A 16374-nucleotide genomic window follows, 5' to 3' on the forward strand; every position below is an offset into this window, starting at 1 on the left:
GTCAGATCCTCATCTGATGTACATTGGCAGAGCTCTGATGAAGTCAATGGAGCTATGCCAATTTGCAACATCTGATAATCTGGGCAACTAGCTTTCATGGGATTATTCCAGGTTTACCAGTGTAGCTAAGGTAGCTAAGAACAGAATCTAGCCGACTGTATATAATTTACAACCATAGCTAGGTCTTCTCTAATTATTTTACCACTTTATTCTATGTTTCACAGATAAAAAATGGGCATTAATTATTACATGATTTGTTTAGGATTTAAGAATAATTTAAAGACCTGCTGATGTCTCATGGAAAATACCAAGAAAGCACTATTCTTCCTCAGAAATTAATTAATTTATCAATATTAAGGCTATGTCTGACATTTCAGTTTTTTCTTCTAACATATTTTCACTTCCCTTCATGCACAGTGCACAGGATTTGCCCACTGTGCAGCTCCTTGTATAATTTGTTCCCCACTCAGAATTCTAATCCTGTTTCTGACATCATAATGGGCAGCATTGAAGAGGGATATGAAGCCACAAAAAAGAAATAAACCTTGCTTTACTGCACATCTTGCAATAAAAATGAGAGTGGGAAACACAACATGTGGTATATAGGAAGTGTTATTTCTAACTAGAAAATTTTGTCAAAGGATGATGTATTCATTTTTCCTATATATCTATATGCAGATATAATTGTACTATAGGAGCCTCCCTTTTTCAACCAACATTTCTTTCTCTGGAACAGTATTAAAAACTGTGAACCAGCCCTTAAGCTGGTATGAATTAGCATAGTTTCACTGATACCCAGTTGAGAATCTGGCTTTCTAAATTTGATACTAAAACTGTTCTATTTTAACAGTGATTTGTAAGAAAATAATTGGAAAGGATATTAAAAAAATCTTAATACCAAATTAATCTAAAGCAATAAAACTAATAGATGCTTGCCATTAACACAGGTCTCTTCTTGTGTTGTTTATCTGAATAATTTCCATTTGAAAGTTTTTGCTTTTGAAATTAATTTTAAGTTTCAAGTTGCAATACAAAATGTATGATAATGATAAATAATACAGCCATCCATATATAGGGCCTGATTCTGTGCCCCATTGCCTCCTCCCATAGGGGGAAGTGAACAGAGAGGCAAACTTCTCAGTTGTTTCTTCAGTTAGGTGGGGTTTGGCCCCTATGGAACAGGATTGAGGGGGCACACCCACAAATCCTGCAGATTGTCCAAAGGTACAGCAAAAAGCCAGAAGGGCCTGATCCAGGGGCCAGTGAAATCAATGGAAAGATTCCCATTGACTCCAATGGGAATAATTGGCTTTTTGAATTTTGAATATATATTGAATATTTCCAATGGGCTTTGGATCTAACAGGCCTGCCATTGCTGGCACCATCCAGGGGACTGCCCAGTGGAAAGGGTGGAAAGATAATACAGCTATGGCTGTATTAACTTTCTCTAGGAAACTCCACAGGGCCAGTGGTGGGACAATGTGCTTCCCCCTCACTCCCAGCTCTACCCTTGCTTTCCCAGCTCTCCTACTTCCTATCTTCAGCCAAGTAGATGCCTCATCCCATGGAACACCCTATGAGAGGAAGAGGGGGAAACTACCATAGGAGCAGCTGGCTTGCCTTCCCATGCAGGATGAGACAAAGAGGCTCTCCTTCAGCAAGGCTGTTCAGGGCACAATTGGACCCTCTGATCTCACTTCTAACAATTTTACACTAGGATAAGTCAAGTAGGCCAAATCAGTTACACCTCTGTAAATCTGGAGTAACTCCATTGACTTCAGTAGGCTGTACTCACAGGATGGGGGGGGGGGGGGGACTATCAACTGGAAAGCACTGTCTTTGAAAAGGACTGAGATTTCTTTGTTGTTAAACAACTGAACATGACCTCCCAGTGCAATGCAGTGGCTAAAGGAGCTAATGCAATCCTCTGATGCATAAGCAAAGAAATATTGAGTGGAAGTAGAGAAGTGGTATAACCTCTATATATGGCATTAGTGAGACCATTACTGGGATACTGTGTAGAATTCTGGTGCTCACAGTTTAAAAAGGAGGTGAAATAATAAAAGTGGGGTTCAAAAATTGCTATAAGAGTAATTCATGGTCTGAAACACACATGGGCACTGGGTACATAAGGCCAGGGAAGGCTCTGTCTTCCCTGACAGCCAGGCATGGCCCCGCTCACGTTCCACCCCCTCCTGCTGCATCCTGCTGGCGTGGACCTGGCAGCGGCGGTACTCTCAATCAGCTGCCTCTCTACTAAAGTGGTGGCTGCTGGGGTGCAGGTAGCTGCCCAGCCAGAGAAAGGGAGGGCATCGCAGTGCTGGGGCTGGCACTGTGGTGCTGGGGGCGGGCAGGCTCGCCAGCCTGGGGCCAGGGTGGGTTGGCGCTGAGGTAAGCCAGGCCGACATTCCAGCAATGGGGGAGGGGTAGATCAGTGCTGCGGTGCGGTGCTCTGGAGGCTGGGAGCGCTTAGGTTGGCAGCTCTCCAGGGGCTGAGGGTGCTCCGGGGCCTGGGGCAGACCGGCAGCCCAGGGCCAGGCTGGGCTCAGTGCTGGGGCAGGCTGGGCCAGCAGAGGTGGGGTGCAGGCTGGCGCTGGGGCAGGGTGGTGCTGTGGCACGGGCTGGCCAACCTGGAACCAGGGTGGGTTGGGGCGGGGAGGGGCAGTGCTGGGGCATGGGCTCTGGAGGCACTAGGGCTGTCCAACACTGGTCTGTGGCACTCCGGCACTGGGCCCGGGCTGCCTGGGGCGGAGCCATGGGGCTCTGACAAGAGATGGGGGCAGAAGAGGCGGGGCTGGGGCTAGCTTCTCCAAATCAGCAGTTCACGAGCCGCCCATGGAAACACATGACTTACAATGAGAGACTTAAGGAGCTGAATATATGGAATATATCAAAGAGAAGGTTAAGAGGTGTCTTGATCACAATTGATGCCTACTGATGCATGGAGAAGATATTTGATACTAGATGACTTCTTAACAGAGAGGAATTAACCATTGGCCAAGTTTCTAGTAAGTTCCCCGCTACTTGGAGACTTTAAATCAAGAGTTAATCTTTTTTCTAAAAGATAGGCTGTAGTTCAACTGCAAGGTATCAGGCTATGTGCAGGAATCACTGGGAGAAGTTCTATGGACTGTGCCATGCAGGAAGTCAGACTAGATGATCACAATGGTCCCTTCTGGTCACACTGGTGTAACTGAATTGTATTTTGACCTGCCTCTTAAACAAAAATACTTGTTCAAATATATTGTTCAAAGCCCATTTCTGCATCCTTTACTCCAGTAAAAGCACACAATGAAATAAATATTTCCTTGTAAGTGGTTAAATATAATGGATGAAAAAGAGATTTATTCAAACAAAATGTTCTTTAATTCCCAGTGAGGAAAATGCTCCACCTCCAATTGTGGTAATCTTATTTCTCTGTACTGTAACATTTCTAATTTCCTTCCCAGTTGCCTGCAGAGGAGATAAGCAGAATCAAAATCAAACAAGATATAATGAAGTCAATACTCCTTCTAAGGCAATATTTTTATGTTAAACTGTTCAGTTCCCACATAGTTGTAACATAAGTCTATCACCTACCAACACAAGTGTATTAAAATTGAAGTTTTCCAACTTTGTTTTAGTTGAGGTTATTAGTTCAATTGTAATAGACTTAGGTATTTTATTGGCATCTATTTTTAAATACAGTACAGCAAAATAGGCTGGGGCTATACCACAATTACAACAGTAATTAAGTGGACACACATTTCATATTTAAACCTTTTCTCTTTAAAGTGTTCCATAACAATTGACTGTAAACTCTAAACAATTACAAACCCACTCCTCTCTGTAAATCCAAGAAATCTTGCAAGTACTCTTCCATGTGAACAGAACACACCTCTTTCCCCTTACTCCCCCACAAGAGCATGGTGTACTGATGAAAATGACTTATTTGTATTAAAAGCAAGAAATTCAACGCCACCCTTCTCCTACCAACTCATTAAACTTTAATCTTTCTTCGTGTCCCAGGTGGACCTGCCTTCTCCCAAACCTACTAAACATTAGGTTTTTGTTCTGATGTTCAGGACTTGGGGAGGTTCTCAGGAGCCTCAAAAACATAAAGGCTTTTGTCATGCTTATAGCAATCAGTCTCACAAGTGCCATGACTGCATTAGCCACAACCATGGAAGTGACATGAAATAGATTAGAGGAGCAGTAAGGATGAATGCTGCCACTATGAGCTTCAAAGAAGAGACTCTTGAATCCTTAAGACCTGCTGTCATCAGAATTCATTTAAAGTAGGGAGAGATCATTTTCCTCAATGTACAGCAAACAAACAAAATTAAATGATATTATATGTCAGTTTAAGAGTTTCTTTTTTTTTCTTTTTTTTTTTTTTAAGAGAAATCAGGGAATGAAATCATGGCCTCATTTAAGTCAATGGGAATTTTGCCAGTGACTTCAGTGGGGCCAGGATGTCAATCTAGGTGTGTGTGTAGAGACACAGCATTCCGGAGAAAGTCAGGTTCCAGGCTGCAGCCCAGAGGAAAATCTCAAGTTTGTCAATTTCTCAATTTCTCACCCACAACTGTGGACAGTTCACCAAGGAAATAATCTAAACTAAGTTCTTTTTTCCCTTTTTTTGAGGACTCTGTTTTTAAGGGCTCTTTTTATTCTCCAGAGTACAAGTAGAAAGACAACATACAACATCAGCCCTTTCACTCCACTCACCAACCTACAAATTCCTTTTTTTACATCTGGCAGCTGGGCCCTGTAGCTGAGATAAACCCCAGGAGCACTGGTTCACTCAGTGTGTAGAGGAAGATGCCCAAAAGAACAAATAGGAGTTAAGCACTCACCTCCTATTGAAAGTCACTGGGAACACCTAACTGCTACCTGTGCCTTTGCACATCTCCCCCTTCATCCCTGCAGGTCTTGTTTCCTACCATACAGATTGGGTACGAAAACTGGGTTATGGGGTCTGGTCCTATTTGGGAAACTGTACAAAGCCATCCGGGGGTTTCTTAAGAACCAAATGGATAGTATATTCTGTCACATTTCCCCTTCTCTCAGTAGCATTATTATTGTGTTGGGTTTCCTCCAGCTGTTACTTAGCTCTGTTGGTTGCTTGGCACAATGAAGATTTTCTTGGCTTTCATTATTATAGTCTTATGAACAAAGCTAATTGTTGTGGCAAGGATAAGAGAGCTCTGTGGCAGGCTGGAGTAAACTGAGTTCTGTAGCAGTAATGCAGGGTGATGTGGGTATTTCCATTTCAAGAGTGTTTATTTTTAAAGTAATTCATGAAATAAAAGTGAATGACTCAGACCAGGAGTAATTACTTCAGTGGAACTACTCTTGATCACATTGGTGTAAAGATAGCAGAATTTGGCTTAATACACCTGATTCCCCACTGTGTTCTGCTTGTGCAATCATTTACAACTGTACAAAGTGACTATAAAAAAAAAAAAGCCATCCCACCATTTGGGGGACCCACTTTCCACTCAATCAGCCATCCCATGAGTAAAGGCCACAGAACAACAAGTGAGAAACTCTATGAGGTGCTGGCGAGGGAGAACAATGTTCAGCTGGGAGGGATGGGGTGGAAAGACTGACCAACTGGGGTGGGTGAGCGATACAGTTGATGGGTTTGAAGGGGAGATAGTATGGAAATGAAGGATTTGGGGAGGGAGATGTCACATGTACAGTACACCCTTGCAATAAGGAACCCCTGGGGATCCAAGCCAATTGTTCAGTATAGCCAGGGATCCAGTGTAGCGAAGGGGGGGAGCTCCTCTGGCCCCAGGGCTGTGGCGGGAGCTGACAGCACTCCTTTGGCCCTAGGCCACAGCGAGCTTCTCTAGCTCCACGGCCAGGAGATGAGACAGCACTGCTCCAGCCCCAGGGCCATGAGGGGGGGCAGAGAGTTCGTCCGGCCCCAAGGCTGCAACCGGAGAAGACAGCTCTCTCTCCCCATTTCGGCCCCAGTGTTGAAGGAACTCTCTGTCCCCCGCTGTGGCCCCAGGGATGGAGGAGCTCTCTGCCCGCTCATCATGGGCCTGGTACTGAAGGAGCTCCCTCTCCCTGCTGCAGCCCTGGGGCCAGAGGAGCGCTGTCAGCTTCTTCGGCAGCCCCGGGGCTGGATGCGCTCTCTGCATCCCCACCACTGGGGCTGGAGGAGCACTGTTCCCCAGCCTTGACCCCAGGCCAGAGGACATATCAGCCCTGCTACAGCCCTGGGGCTGGAGGACTTCTCAGACCCCCAGCACAGGCGGTGGGGCTGGAGGTCGGATCCAGGGATCACATTCACTATAGCCCAAGGTTCGCTATTGCAAAAGGCGTTATAACAAGGGTCTACTGTATTGTCTCCAGAGGCAGTAAATGTTTTGAGTGACCCTCTTGTTAAAACTTTCTCCCCAATCCAGTGTTATGTAGCAAGTACAACTCCTGCACTTCCTCAGCACTGCAACGCCTAAGTCACCTGGTGTATCTAGCACGTTGTCTGACAGTTTTTCAGAGGCAGACATTGTATGTCACATGCCCTCCCTCGAAACCTCCTGGACAACCATGTGAAAGTAATTTATAGCATCTAGCACTTGGTCCATGACTGCTCCCATCTCAGGTACTATACAAGTAGAAAAGCTAGCGGCAGCACAGATATTTCCTGGAGGCAAGGAGTTGTCTATGGAGAGGTAGCCAAATCATAAAGGGCAGTGCTTTTTTTCTTGACAGATCACAGTTATCCTCAGATTTTGAAAGCTGTGATCCTTGCCCTTCTGCCTCCTGTCCTCCAGGATCCTCTGTTCCCTTCCCAAGGATTTTACTTCTGAAGCATATGTTCTGGACCTAAGCCACTACTCTATTAATATTCTACTGCTGAATTTATATTACCTTAACGTTAGACCATGATAAAACTGTCTTTTGGAGTGTTACCTTAAGGCAGTATTTCATCTGGCGCAGTAGCTCAACATGCTAGCATACTGCTAGAGTGCCAGCAATGAAGCATCTCTGCTCCCATGTGATTTCCAGAAGCCATAGCACCACCTGGAGCTGAAAATTGGTTTGAATTTTCAAATTAACAGATTTTGGCTAATTCAGGTAGAAGTGACTTACATTCCATTGCAAAGAGCAATTTTTGTACTAAAATGGAATCAAAAGCAATTATAATAAATCTTCCCTAAAAAGCAAAAGACTGTGTATATTGACATGATATTTAAAAGGCAGGATTTATTATGAACTTCAATAGGACTGAGTCAAAATGCAGAGTCTTGCAAAAAACATAAAAGAGCATTTAGGTTTAGTTAAGTATGTGGAATAGATGAGGATATCATATCTCACTAATACAGATATACTTTTAAAGGTATAAGAAAGTATTAATACTAATTATTCTCTTCCGCTATCCATACAGTTGGATTTACAATAGATTGGTCAACTGGCATAACAGCCAGAGTGGGTATCAAAATATTATCAATGAATAAATATTGAAAACTCTGAAATGTTTTTAAAATACTGAAGTATTTGTCCTAAGTACAATGTATGATAGACTCCTAACCAAACAACTTTTCCAATGAGGAGGAAAACTATCCTCCAAGGAAATATCTTCCCTTCAGGGTGAATGCCATAGAATATCATTGTTTGCTTAAAAACACACTTCCTATGTTCCCAACAGGACAAGTGGAATTTTAAGGCTCCAAGGGTGGACACTTGGCTCATTGGAATCAATGGCAAAACCCTCACTGGCACAAGAGGGGCAAAGATTTTACCCCAAAAGCCTATCTGCACTACAAATGTGATGATAAGAATATGTTAAAACAGGAAACAGAACACATACCACGTGGCTTTTGAAGCCAATCAAAACTAACAAGCATTGCTCAGAAACAACCTACGAGACCAAGGACTATTTGCAGAGATTTTTCACCAAATAATTCTGCATAATGAATAAATCTGAGAAAATAATGGTGTGCTAACAGAGAAATTGACAAATGGAAAAAGGAGTGAAATGTTTCAGATAAATGTATTCTTATGAATTATTTACTTATCTGTGCATGTATGTATGTATATTTATTAAATATATATGTACAACACACATATCTATTACTCAAACTGTTTAATTATTTGGCTCTCTCAAGACAAATATGTCAAACAAACAATCAGAAAGATGCAGGAATAAAGTTACATTAGACAATGCACATTGTGATATTAGTCCAATGAAATACAACAACTAATATACTGTACAAGTGAATGATGTAATATGATCCAGTCCTTTATATATATACTTTCAAACTAAACATTTGAATGTTTTACTGCACCAAGACCAGAAATGGACCAAAATATTCTATTATTCCAATGTGGTACAAAAGTATAATATTGAATGTCCCAGCAAATCTCTATCTGCAATTTCACAAAGTAAAGGCTGATGCATATGAAATTGCTTCTGAAAAATTCTGAGTAAGGATTATTGATTAATAGGATTTTAAAAGTGTTGTGTGTTTTTTATTTTTAATAATATTTGAAGAATCTGCTGAACTGTAATTACAACATGTTCCACAATGTGTTCAAATAAAGAACTGTGCAGAAGCCACTAACAGCCTAAGTCAGACCATCTAATTTACAAAGAGTGTGACCTAAAAAGCGTTCAGTTCATTAATTCACTCTGAATTTATGGCTCATAATGCCTTTGCACTTTATGAAACACATACTTTTCTCAAAACAAGTCCAAAATGAAAAAAAGTCATGCTGGTAAATCATTCATTTTTTCAAGAAAAATATATTAATATTTCAAAACACATTTCCCAGAACATGCTTGTAATGCATGTGGAGCAGACGCCAAATTTGACTTCACTGCAAAATAAAAAAGCCATTTGTCTCCAAGCGTACTTTAGAAGATTGTCTCAAGTGTTTTTCTTTTATCCTTAATGCATGTACCTCTTAACATTTTAATCCTGGCAATTTTATCTTTTTTCAGCCAGAATCCATTATTAGGGAATTAACATAGTTTTCAATGGAGGACCAAAGTTTTAAAACACACTATCTTCACTGATATTATCTGCAAAACCTTCAATAAAATGTTTTTACCACGTTCTTGCTTTGCCTTACATATAATGTATCAATCAAACTTATACATGTATTTAAAAAACATGACAAAGATTTAACCTAGGAAATGTTACAATCAAATTATATAAAGGACACAAGATATTATTATTAAAAAAGGAAGCATGTTTCTTTCTCTCTTCCAAACATTAATAAATACTTATTTAGTAGTCTCATTAACCTTACAGTACTTAATTAAATGAATCAGAATGACTAAAGATTTAGTAAAGAATAAAATAGAACTGAAAAAGCCAATGGGAATAGCAGCTACCACATATTATAGAATTCTTCATGGGCGGAATCCAAGGCCCACTGAGGTGAATGGGAATCTTTCCACTGACTTTTGTGGGTTTGAGATCAAACCCTGGATTCTCATTTGAATTGCATGGGTCATTTACTGTAGACCAGGCTGTGCCATTATTTGCATAATCAACTCACTCTGAAATCTAAATTCATGAAAATCATTAGCATGTTATGGGTTTAAGAGTGTCCTTATTCTGACAGAGATGCATAGACTACAGTGAAGAAGTCTGCTAATGAATAGTTTTTAGCATAATGGAAGTTATTGCAATGCAGTCAAGATTTTGGTTTCCTTCGTAGCTCAAAGTGAGCATGGTGGCCATCTGTAGTATGGAGCCACTGTTTCTCCCTTATTACACTACCAAATTACATGTTGTGGATTAGGTCAGGGTTACTTGTGTGATACTGTATTCAATACTGTAAATTCACTAAAACAGTAATCTTTATAGATATTTATGTGTATATGAATAAAAATATACAAGATCATTAAACAAAATAGAGAGTCCAACTTCTTCTCTTTGTCATATTAGTGCTACCTCATCGAAGTTAACAGGTTTGTAATGTGACTGAGAACCATGTGACTAAGAGTGTAACTGATATCACAATTCAAGGAAATCCATAACTGTTTTAAGACTTCACAAAACATATTTTAACTAGAATTCTTTCCTTCAAAAAGGAAAATTAAAATTATTTATACGTTAACACATAAAAAGAGATGAAAAGTTCTGAAAGAGTGATACCTGACTCAATTATAGATTATTCTTTTTCTCATTTGTTCAGTATATATATCAAAATATTCAAATACTGCAACTCAAGTGTGGTAAGGAATAGGTGTACCGGTCTAATCTATTTAGTTACTGCACCTGCCTTCTAAATCTTGGCTTCTCAAGAAAAAGAGAGAGACTTTGACATACAAATCTAAGTTTTCACAAAAGAAAAGCACGAAGAAGATTTCATACAAGGCTGAAGAAAACAACCATGACTACAAGAGAAAAATCAAGTCCACAGTTTTATGTAGGAAATCTATAACAGCTGTATTTCTCTGTAACTAGATTAAGGGCCCCAATGAGTTTAAAGCCAATAGGAATTTTATTGCTGACTTCATTGAGAGCAGGACTGAGCCTTAAGGGCTAGAATCTACAGAAAGAGTTTAGTAATCTTAACACACATTTTTGTACTATTTACATACAAAAATGACTCCACTCATTTATACAAATCGGGTATTTCCCTCTAGAATTTGGTAGTTATATTGGCAAACTGAAGACCACATACAAATGGAAGCAAAGACATGAAAGAAAGGGCAATAATATTTTAACATATTGGGAAAACTGGGAGTATAAGAACTTGCACAACCAACACTGATTCAGCAGCTCATCATGGGACTCACAAACCTGGCAGCTTTTCAGGGGTCAGATTTTCCCATTGATGAGCAGTCTCTGAACAATTTATAGACTGTCTCGAGCACAAACTAGGTTTTTCTTCAATATCAGTCATGCATGTCTTCTCTTTGTACCTATTTTTCTTCAACAAATATATTTATTAAGGCCATTGCAAGAAAAAATGCAGTCTGCTGTTACTGTATATCTCTTTGACAGTATCTCAAAGTAAGGATTGAACAAAACAGATTATATTGAACTTTCCATATATCTTCTTCTAAAACGAGTCCTGCTTCAGGGCTCAATAGATCTGCTGGTTGTGTTGATTGCTTTTTCCCTATTGTATGGCCAGATGTTCAACTGATGTAAATTGACAATGACTCCAATGGAGTCATGATGGTTTTCTCCAGCTAAAGTTCTTTTCTATCGTTCCTTTTGTACGGTCAGTCATAGTTAGATTTAGTAAGCTTTTATCTTGATATGACAGGCTCCAAATTATGCCCTAGGCCTATTCCCCCGTGTAGGCTGGCACATATAGATAATGTAGAGGAAAGAACTTGGGCTGGTGTTGGAAGCAGAACATTAACTTGTTGAAAGCTATACCCATAAAAATCACCTAGCCCAAGCAATTTTCTGGGCAATACATACTCCGGCAGGCTGCTCCTCCATAGAAAATATGGAACAAAGTGTATGTAACAAATTAGTGACTATATATTGGCCTCAGTCTTTACAGTGATCTCCCACTGACTTCAATGGAATGTGCACATGTGGATCAAGTGCAGAATATGGCCCAAAGGCTCATGCAAATACACTTATTTCTACAATAATGAAATATGTAAATCCTTATGTCCAAATTTGAAGCCTCCGTTATAATCTGATATTAGCCAATCACTGTTACAGGCACAATTGCATATATTATGATATGAGGGAATAATATTGCACACCCAGCTCAGTACAGATTTTCATAGATTCATAGACTCTAAGGATAGAAAGGACCACTCTGATTATCTAGTGTGACCTCCTGCATAAAACAGGCCATGGAATTTCCCTGACACAATATATGAGTATACCGATCGCCCTCTATAAAGGGCTAGTTTGAGGGCTCCAGTTCGTTTACAGTCAGGCAGACAATACTTTGCTTGACTCGAACAAATAATCAACTCTCACTCCTAACTTCACATATGCAGCCAAACACACAGCTCCCACAGGACCATGCAGGAGATGCTCAGCACCTTGAGAGATCTGACCTTGAAAAAGCTCTTTCATCCCTTACAGACATCAGATCCATTGCTCTCAACAAATGAAGTATCCAAATAATTACAGATCTGTGATGTCATGAAAAGGAAGAAAGCATAGTTCATTATACTGTTAGTAAATAAAAATCGAGGGAAAGAACTGGTTTTGATGGTCACATGCAGAGTCATAACTATAGTATTGTAGTTATGTACTATTGTCATAACTACAGATATTTCTTCTCCAGCTATACTGATTTTTCTATAGACAGGATTTCTGTTTTACTGTGATTCCACGGAATCATGGGGTGTTCTATGATTTCCCAAAGCTGGAGTTTCCTTCTAATAATCAGCTTCTCACAAAGGAAGTCAGCACCTCTAGGCAAAGTCTCAAGTACTCTGTGGTAAACTTGACCTAAATTCCATGGCTGGGGGCCAGGATTCTCTGGCATTCTGATATAGATGCCTGAAAACTCTGCAGCAGGGTTTAGATAAATGTATATATTAGTATTTTATTGAATTGTGTATGAAAATGTCATATACCCAGTGCAGCACAGGTTGTGCTATTTAATTTCATATTACATTCAATGAATTTTACACTGTTCCTAAATTTTAAATGTTGATGCAGTGAGGAATTTTGTACTGAAAACATGTAAGTCATTGCAAAAACCATCAAGGGTTAAAATGGAGGTTTTGGCATCTGGATCAGATATAATTCGTGATTATGACATTTGGAGAAATGCTTTGGGATTATGAGGATAGGTAAATTAGCCAGATGTTTCTACCCAGATGATCAGCAGTGAAATAATTAACAGCATTGACCTTTAAACTGTTATTTGCCTTCTTTGTTGTCTTGTGTCTTGCAGCTTCCCATCCCATAATGTCAAAGATTAAATTGAGCAAATTCACCAGTCCACTAACCATGAATCATCCAAAAGCTTCTTTGAATTTTTACTTATCTCCCTTGCTACCTTCTCCTTTGATCCCTACTGGGATCAAATTCACTTGAGCCTAGCACTTTTGCAACTTGTAACAATTCTAATTGTCTTATTAGCTGCTCCAGTGTAACAATGCCTTTAACAATTTGCTTTCCCCCAGGAAAATGTATCTGTCACTGGAACCTTACCTTCTGCTTTTTTTTAATCAACAGCAAGAACTTGGGAAAGATATAAACAGAGGCAAAAAGCCATTTTGTCATCCATTACTGAGTGGACAACATAGTAGGCACTTTTTGAGCCTGTGAAAGTTGAGTCTATAGAACTAGGGATGCGGATAACTTGACGTAAGTAGGGAAACTGCTCAGGCAAAGATTTCAACTTGCTAGAATTAAGTTTTAATCACCAAAAGTGTGTTTTCTTTTACTTGTATCCTTTCCTATCGCTTTCATTCTTACCTGTAATCACATACATATCTGTTCTTTGTTAATAAACTTATTTTTGTTTTATTACAAACCCATTTCAGTTCTGTGTATTAATCTGAACCAAACTAACAGGTTGGGGGGGGGGGGGGGCTCTGTCTCTTTGGAGGCAACGAACTTGATAACTTCTGGGAATATCCAGGGAGAGGGACTAGACACTGCAGGGGAGATGGTTTGGGGAAGACTAAGGACTAGAAGGGCTCTTGGTGTCACCCTGCAAGGAGTAACTAGGCTGGTGGAAGTCAGGCTGACGCAGTTGTGTTATGAGCAGGCTGCTGGTGTCAGGACTCTGAGCCAAAGCAGCACAGCACGAAGCACTCAGGGCTACAGGGCAGGCAGTGACAGAACCCCTTACTGGTCTGGGTAAAACCCTACAGACATGGCATGGGCATGCACAGCCAGATGTTCAGTTAGGTTTAAGTAAACCTCGCTCCACTGAAGTCAGTGGAACAGCAGCTTTCCACCAGCCAAGGAAATATTTTTTACCTGATCACTTTTCTTGTATATCTGGCTATCACACCTTCCAACTAAATGTAAGAAATTTGCCTATGTACAAAAGGGTGGGGTTTTTTGACTAGCTGAGATCACAACTTAACATGCAGCTGTGCATTTAGAGCTCCAAGTCCATTCAGTGCTGCATGTGTGATGTCTGTGTATGCAGTTAGTGATTTATACCAATTGTTGCTCATCTATTGGAACCATAAGGCCCAAGTTCCACCTCAGAATTGCAGACACAGTAGAGGTGGCCAAATTCTGCTCACAGCTGCATCAAACACAATCAAATATTGTCTTTCAGTAAATGAGCTGATCACCTCTGAGGTGGAGGGACGATTTTTCCCACCATATACATTACTACAAAATAGGCTAAGTCATTAATGGGAATTTTTATCTCCCTTAATCCATTAGGAATTGGAGACTGACAGAATTAGGATACTAGACTTGATGGAGCAGTGGTCTGAGATACTATGTTAAATTCCATATTCCTATACAAGCACTCTGTGTACTCAGTCATCGATCATTACAACATTTCTAGCCACATGCTGTTTCTCATTTCATTTGAATTCACTGAATTTTGTTTATCCTGAACCTTATTGGAAGCTCTACAAAGAGCAAAACACTTTATTATTAATCTCGCTTTTTCAGCCGTCTGAACTCTGAACAATTTTCAGTGTAAATAAAATGTCAAAGATTATCTTTTGACTTTTGTGATCTTCCAGAAAGTTTTGTCCAAAGCTTTTAGTTTGTTGATTTCAGCACATTTACAGCGCCAGATCAACAGTAAGAGAAGATTAGTAACAGGTGAGGATTTTGGTTCTATTTTAGGGTTATTTTTTACAGAAAAAAAATCTTTTACCAAAAGTACAAAGGACCTTTTAATATTTTTCACCCCAGGTCAAACCGTGCACAAATCATGTTGCCCAGCATTACCTGTAATCCACATACACATTTTTATGACAAGGAAAACTTAGTTTTGCAAGATTCTACAACTGAATTCTGGTATATTCTTGTGCATGTTGATTTGCTACCATATCATAAAACACAAAGAAGCAATTAAAACAAAAAAAAAAACCTATGATAATTTTCAAAAGCAAATCAGTGTATTTTAGTTGCTCTTTCACTCATTTTGAACACACACTCCTTTTAGCAGAAATGTGTGCTAAATAATAATTTGGAGCTTTTTATTGCCCTTTCTATCCTAGAGTCTCCAAGTGCCTTCCATATTTCAATACATTAGGCTTATAACATCCCAAAACATAGATGAGGAAGTATTTCAGTTTCCTTATAAACGAGGAAGCTGAGGTACAAAGGTGAGGAGTCATTTTCCTCAAGCTAGGAAAAAACAGGAAAAACACTGGGCCAAATTCATCCCTGGTGGATTTTCATCCTTTATAATGGCATGAGCTGCAGGCTGACTTGAGTTTGTTACTTGTAATATATATAACAAAGAATGTTAGACAAAATTTGACATTATTTGGACAGATACAAATCATTTAAATATTTCAGATACCCTTTAAAGCTTTATAGATTCCAAGGGTTCCTAAATAACAGCTCTCTCATCTGACTGAGTCTAAGAATTTTGCTAGTGCATCCAGACCAACACATTTGGTGAACATACATTAATATTTGCAAAGAATGAGGTCTTTAGGATTTTATTTTGGTTGTTGTGGTTCTGTCATATGCTTGTTCATGAAGGTCCCTGAGCACCTCTGAAGGAGGGGCAGATAAAACATTAGAGTTGAATGAGATTTCCGCCTAACACTGAGAAATGTGCAATGCTCAAAAAGACAAGTCTGATGCTATCATTGAACAGGAGTGGGAGCTGATGAATCGTTAGGAAAGAGGGTGTGCTGAGGCAAAGACAGCATAATCAGGGTGCAGCAATTGAAGTGCAATTCTGTGTTTATAAGTGATGTGAATGATAGCCATTTTTCTACTTCCAGCCACTTTGAAGTTCTATTTTTTCAGTACCTGCTGAAGATCTAAGCTTAGGAAAAAGTGACAGAGAATAGAGGCTACTGTAAGGGCTAGCTTCACATAGCTAAATGCTCCCATGAAACATTATTTCTCATTGCCATGATGAATACGAGGCACAGTGTACTTGCTGACCCGTAAGTCTGCAAAACCATTTTCCATCACTTTCCTTCCTCATGAATAATAAAGCCTCAGGTTATGTCTACCTTACAGGAACGATAGCAGAATAGCTATGGCATCATATTTTAAGTGTAGACCAGGTTAGGCTCATCAAGATCAGAACGTAACTCAGAACTGCTCTCACAACCTTCATCTGCACTTCTGCAGGCCTGAGACCAATATGGCTAAAATCTGTAGTTCCTACAATTGACAGAAAATTAGCAAAGCTCAGTGAATATTATGACTTACTATAGCAGCAGTATATGTGAAGGAATTATATGCATGGACTGATCCAACAACCTTTCTGACAATAAGTAGCACTTACAGATCTGATTAGTGCATATTTCTC

General features: G+C 39.8%; 1 protein-coding gene across 5 annotated transcripts in view; it reads right to left on the minus strand.

Annotated features, from left to right (window-relative positions):
• LOC137164328 (neurexin-1-like) overlaps window positions 1-16374 on the minus strand; it is a 250070-nt gene that overhangs the window by 161669 nt on the left and 72027 nt on the right. Inside the window, exon 2 of one of the 5 annotated variants that reach the window (XM_067565135.1) lies at window positions 3326-3453. The exons of the other annotated variants lie outside the window; for them this stretch is intronic. Coding sequence (XP_067421236.1) covers window positions 3434-3453 — 20 coding nt within the window. The 3' untranslated portion in view covers window positions 3326-3433. Of the gene's footprint in view, window positions 1-3325; window positions 3454-16374 lie in introns of those variants that run through there. 5 annotated transcript variants of the gene reach the window in all.

This window comes from Emydura macquarii, unplaced genomic scaffold (assembly GCF_026122565.2).
Source record: "Emydura macquarii macquarii isolate MOO-44397 ecotype Brisbane River unplaced genomic scaffold, CSIRO-AGI_Emac_v2 contig_2676, whole genome shotgun sequence".
Lineage (NCBI taxonomy): Eukaryota > Metazoa > Chordata > Testudines > Chelidae > Emydura > Emydura macquarii.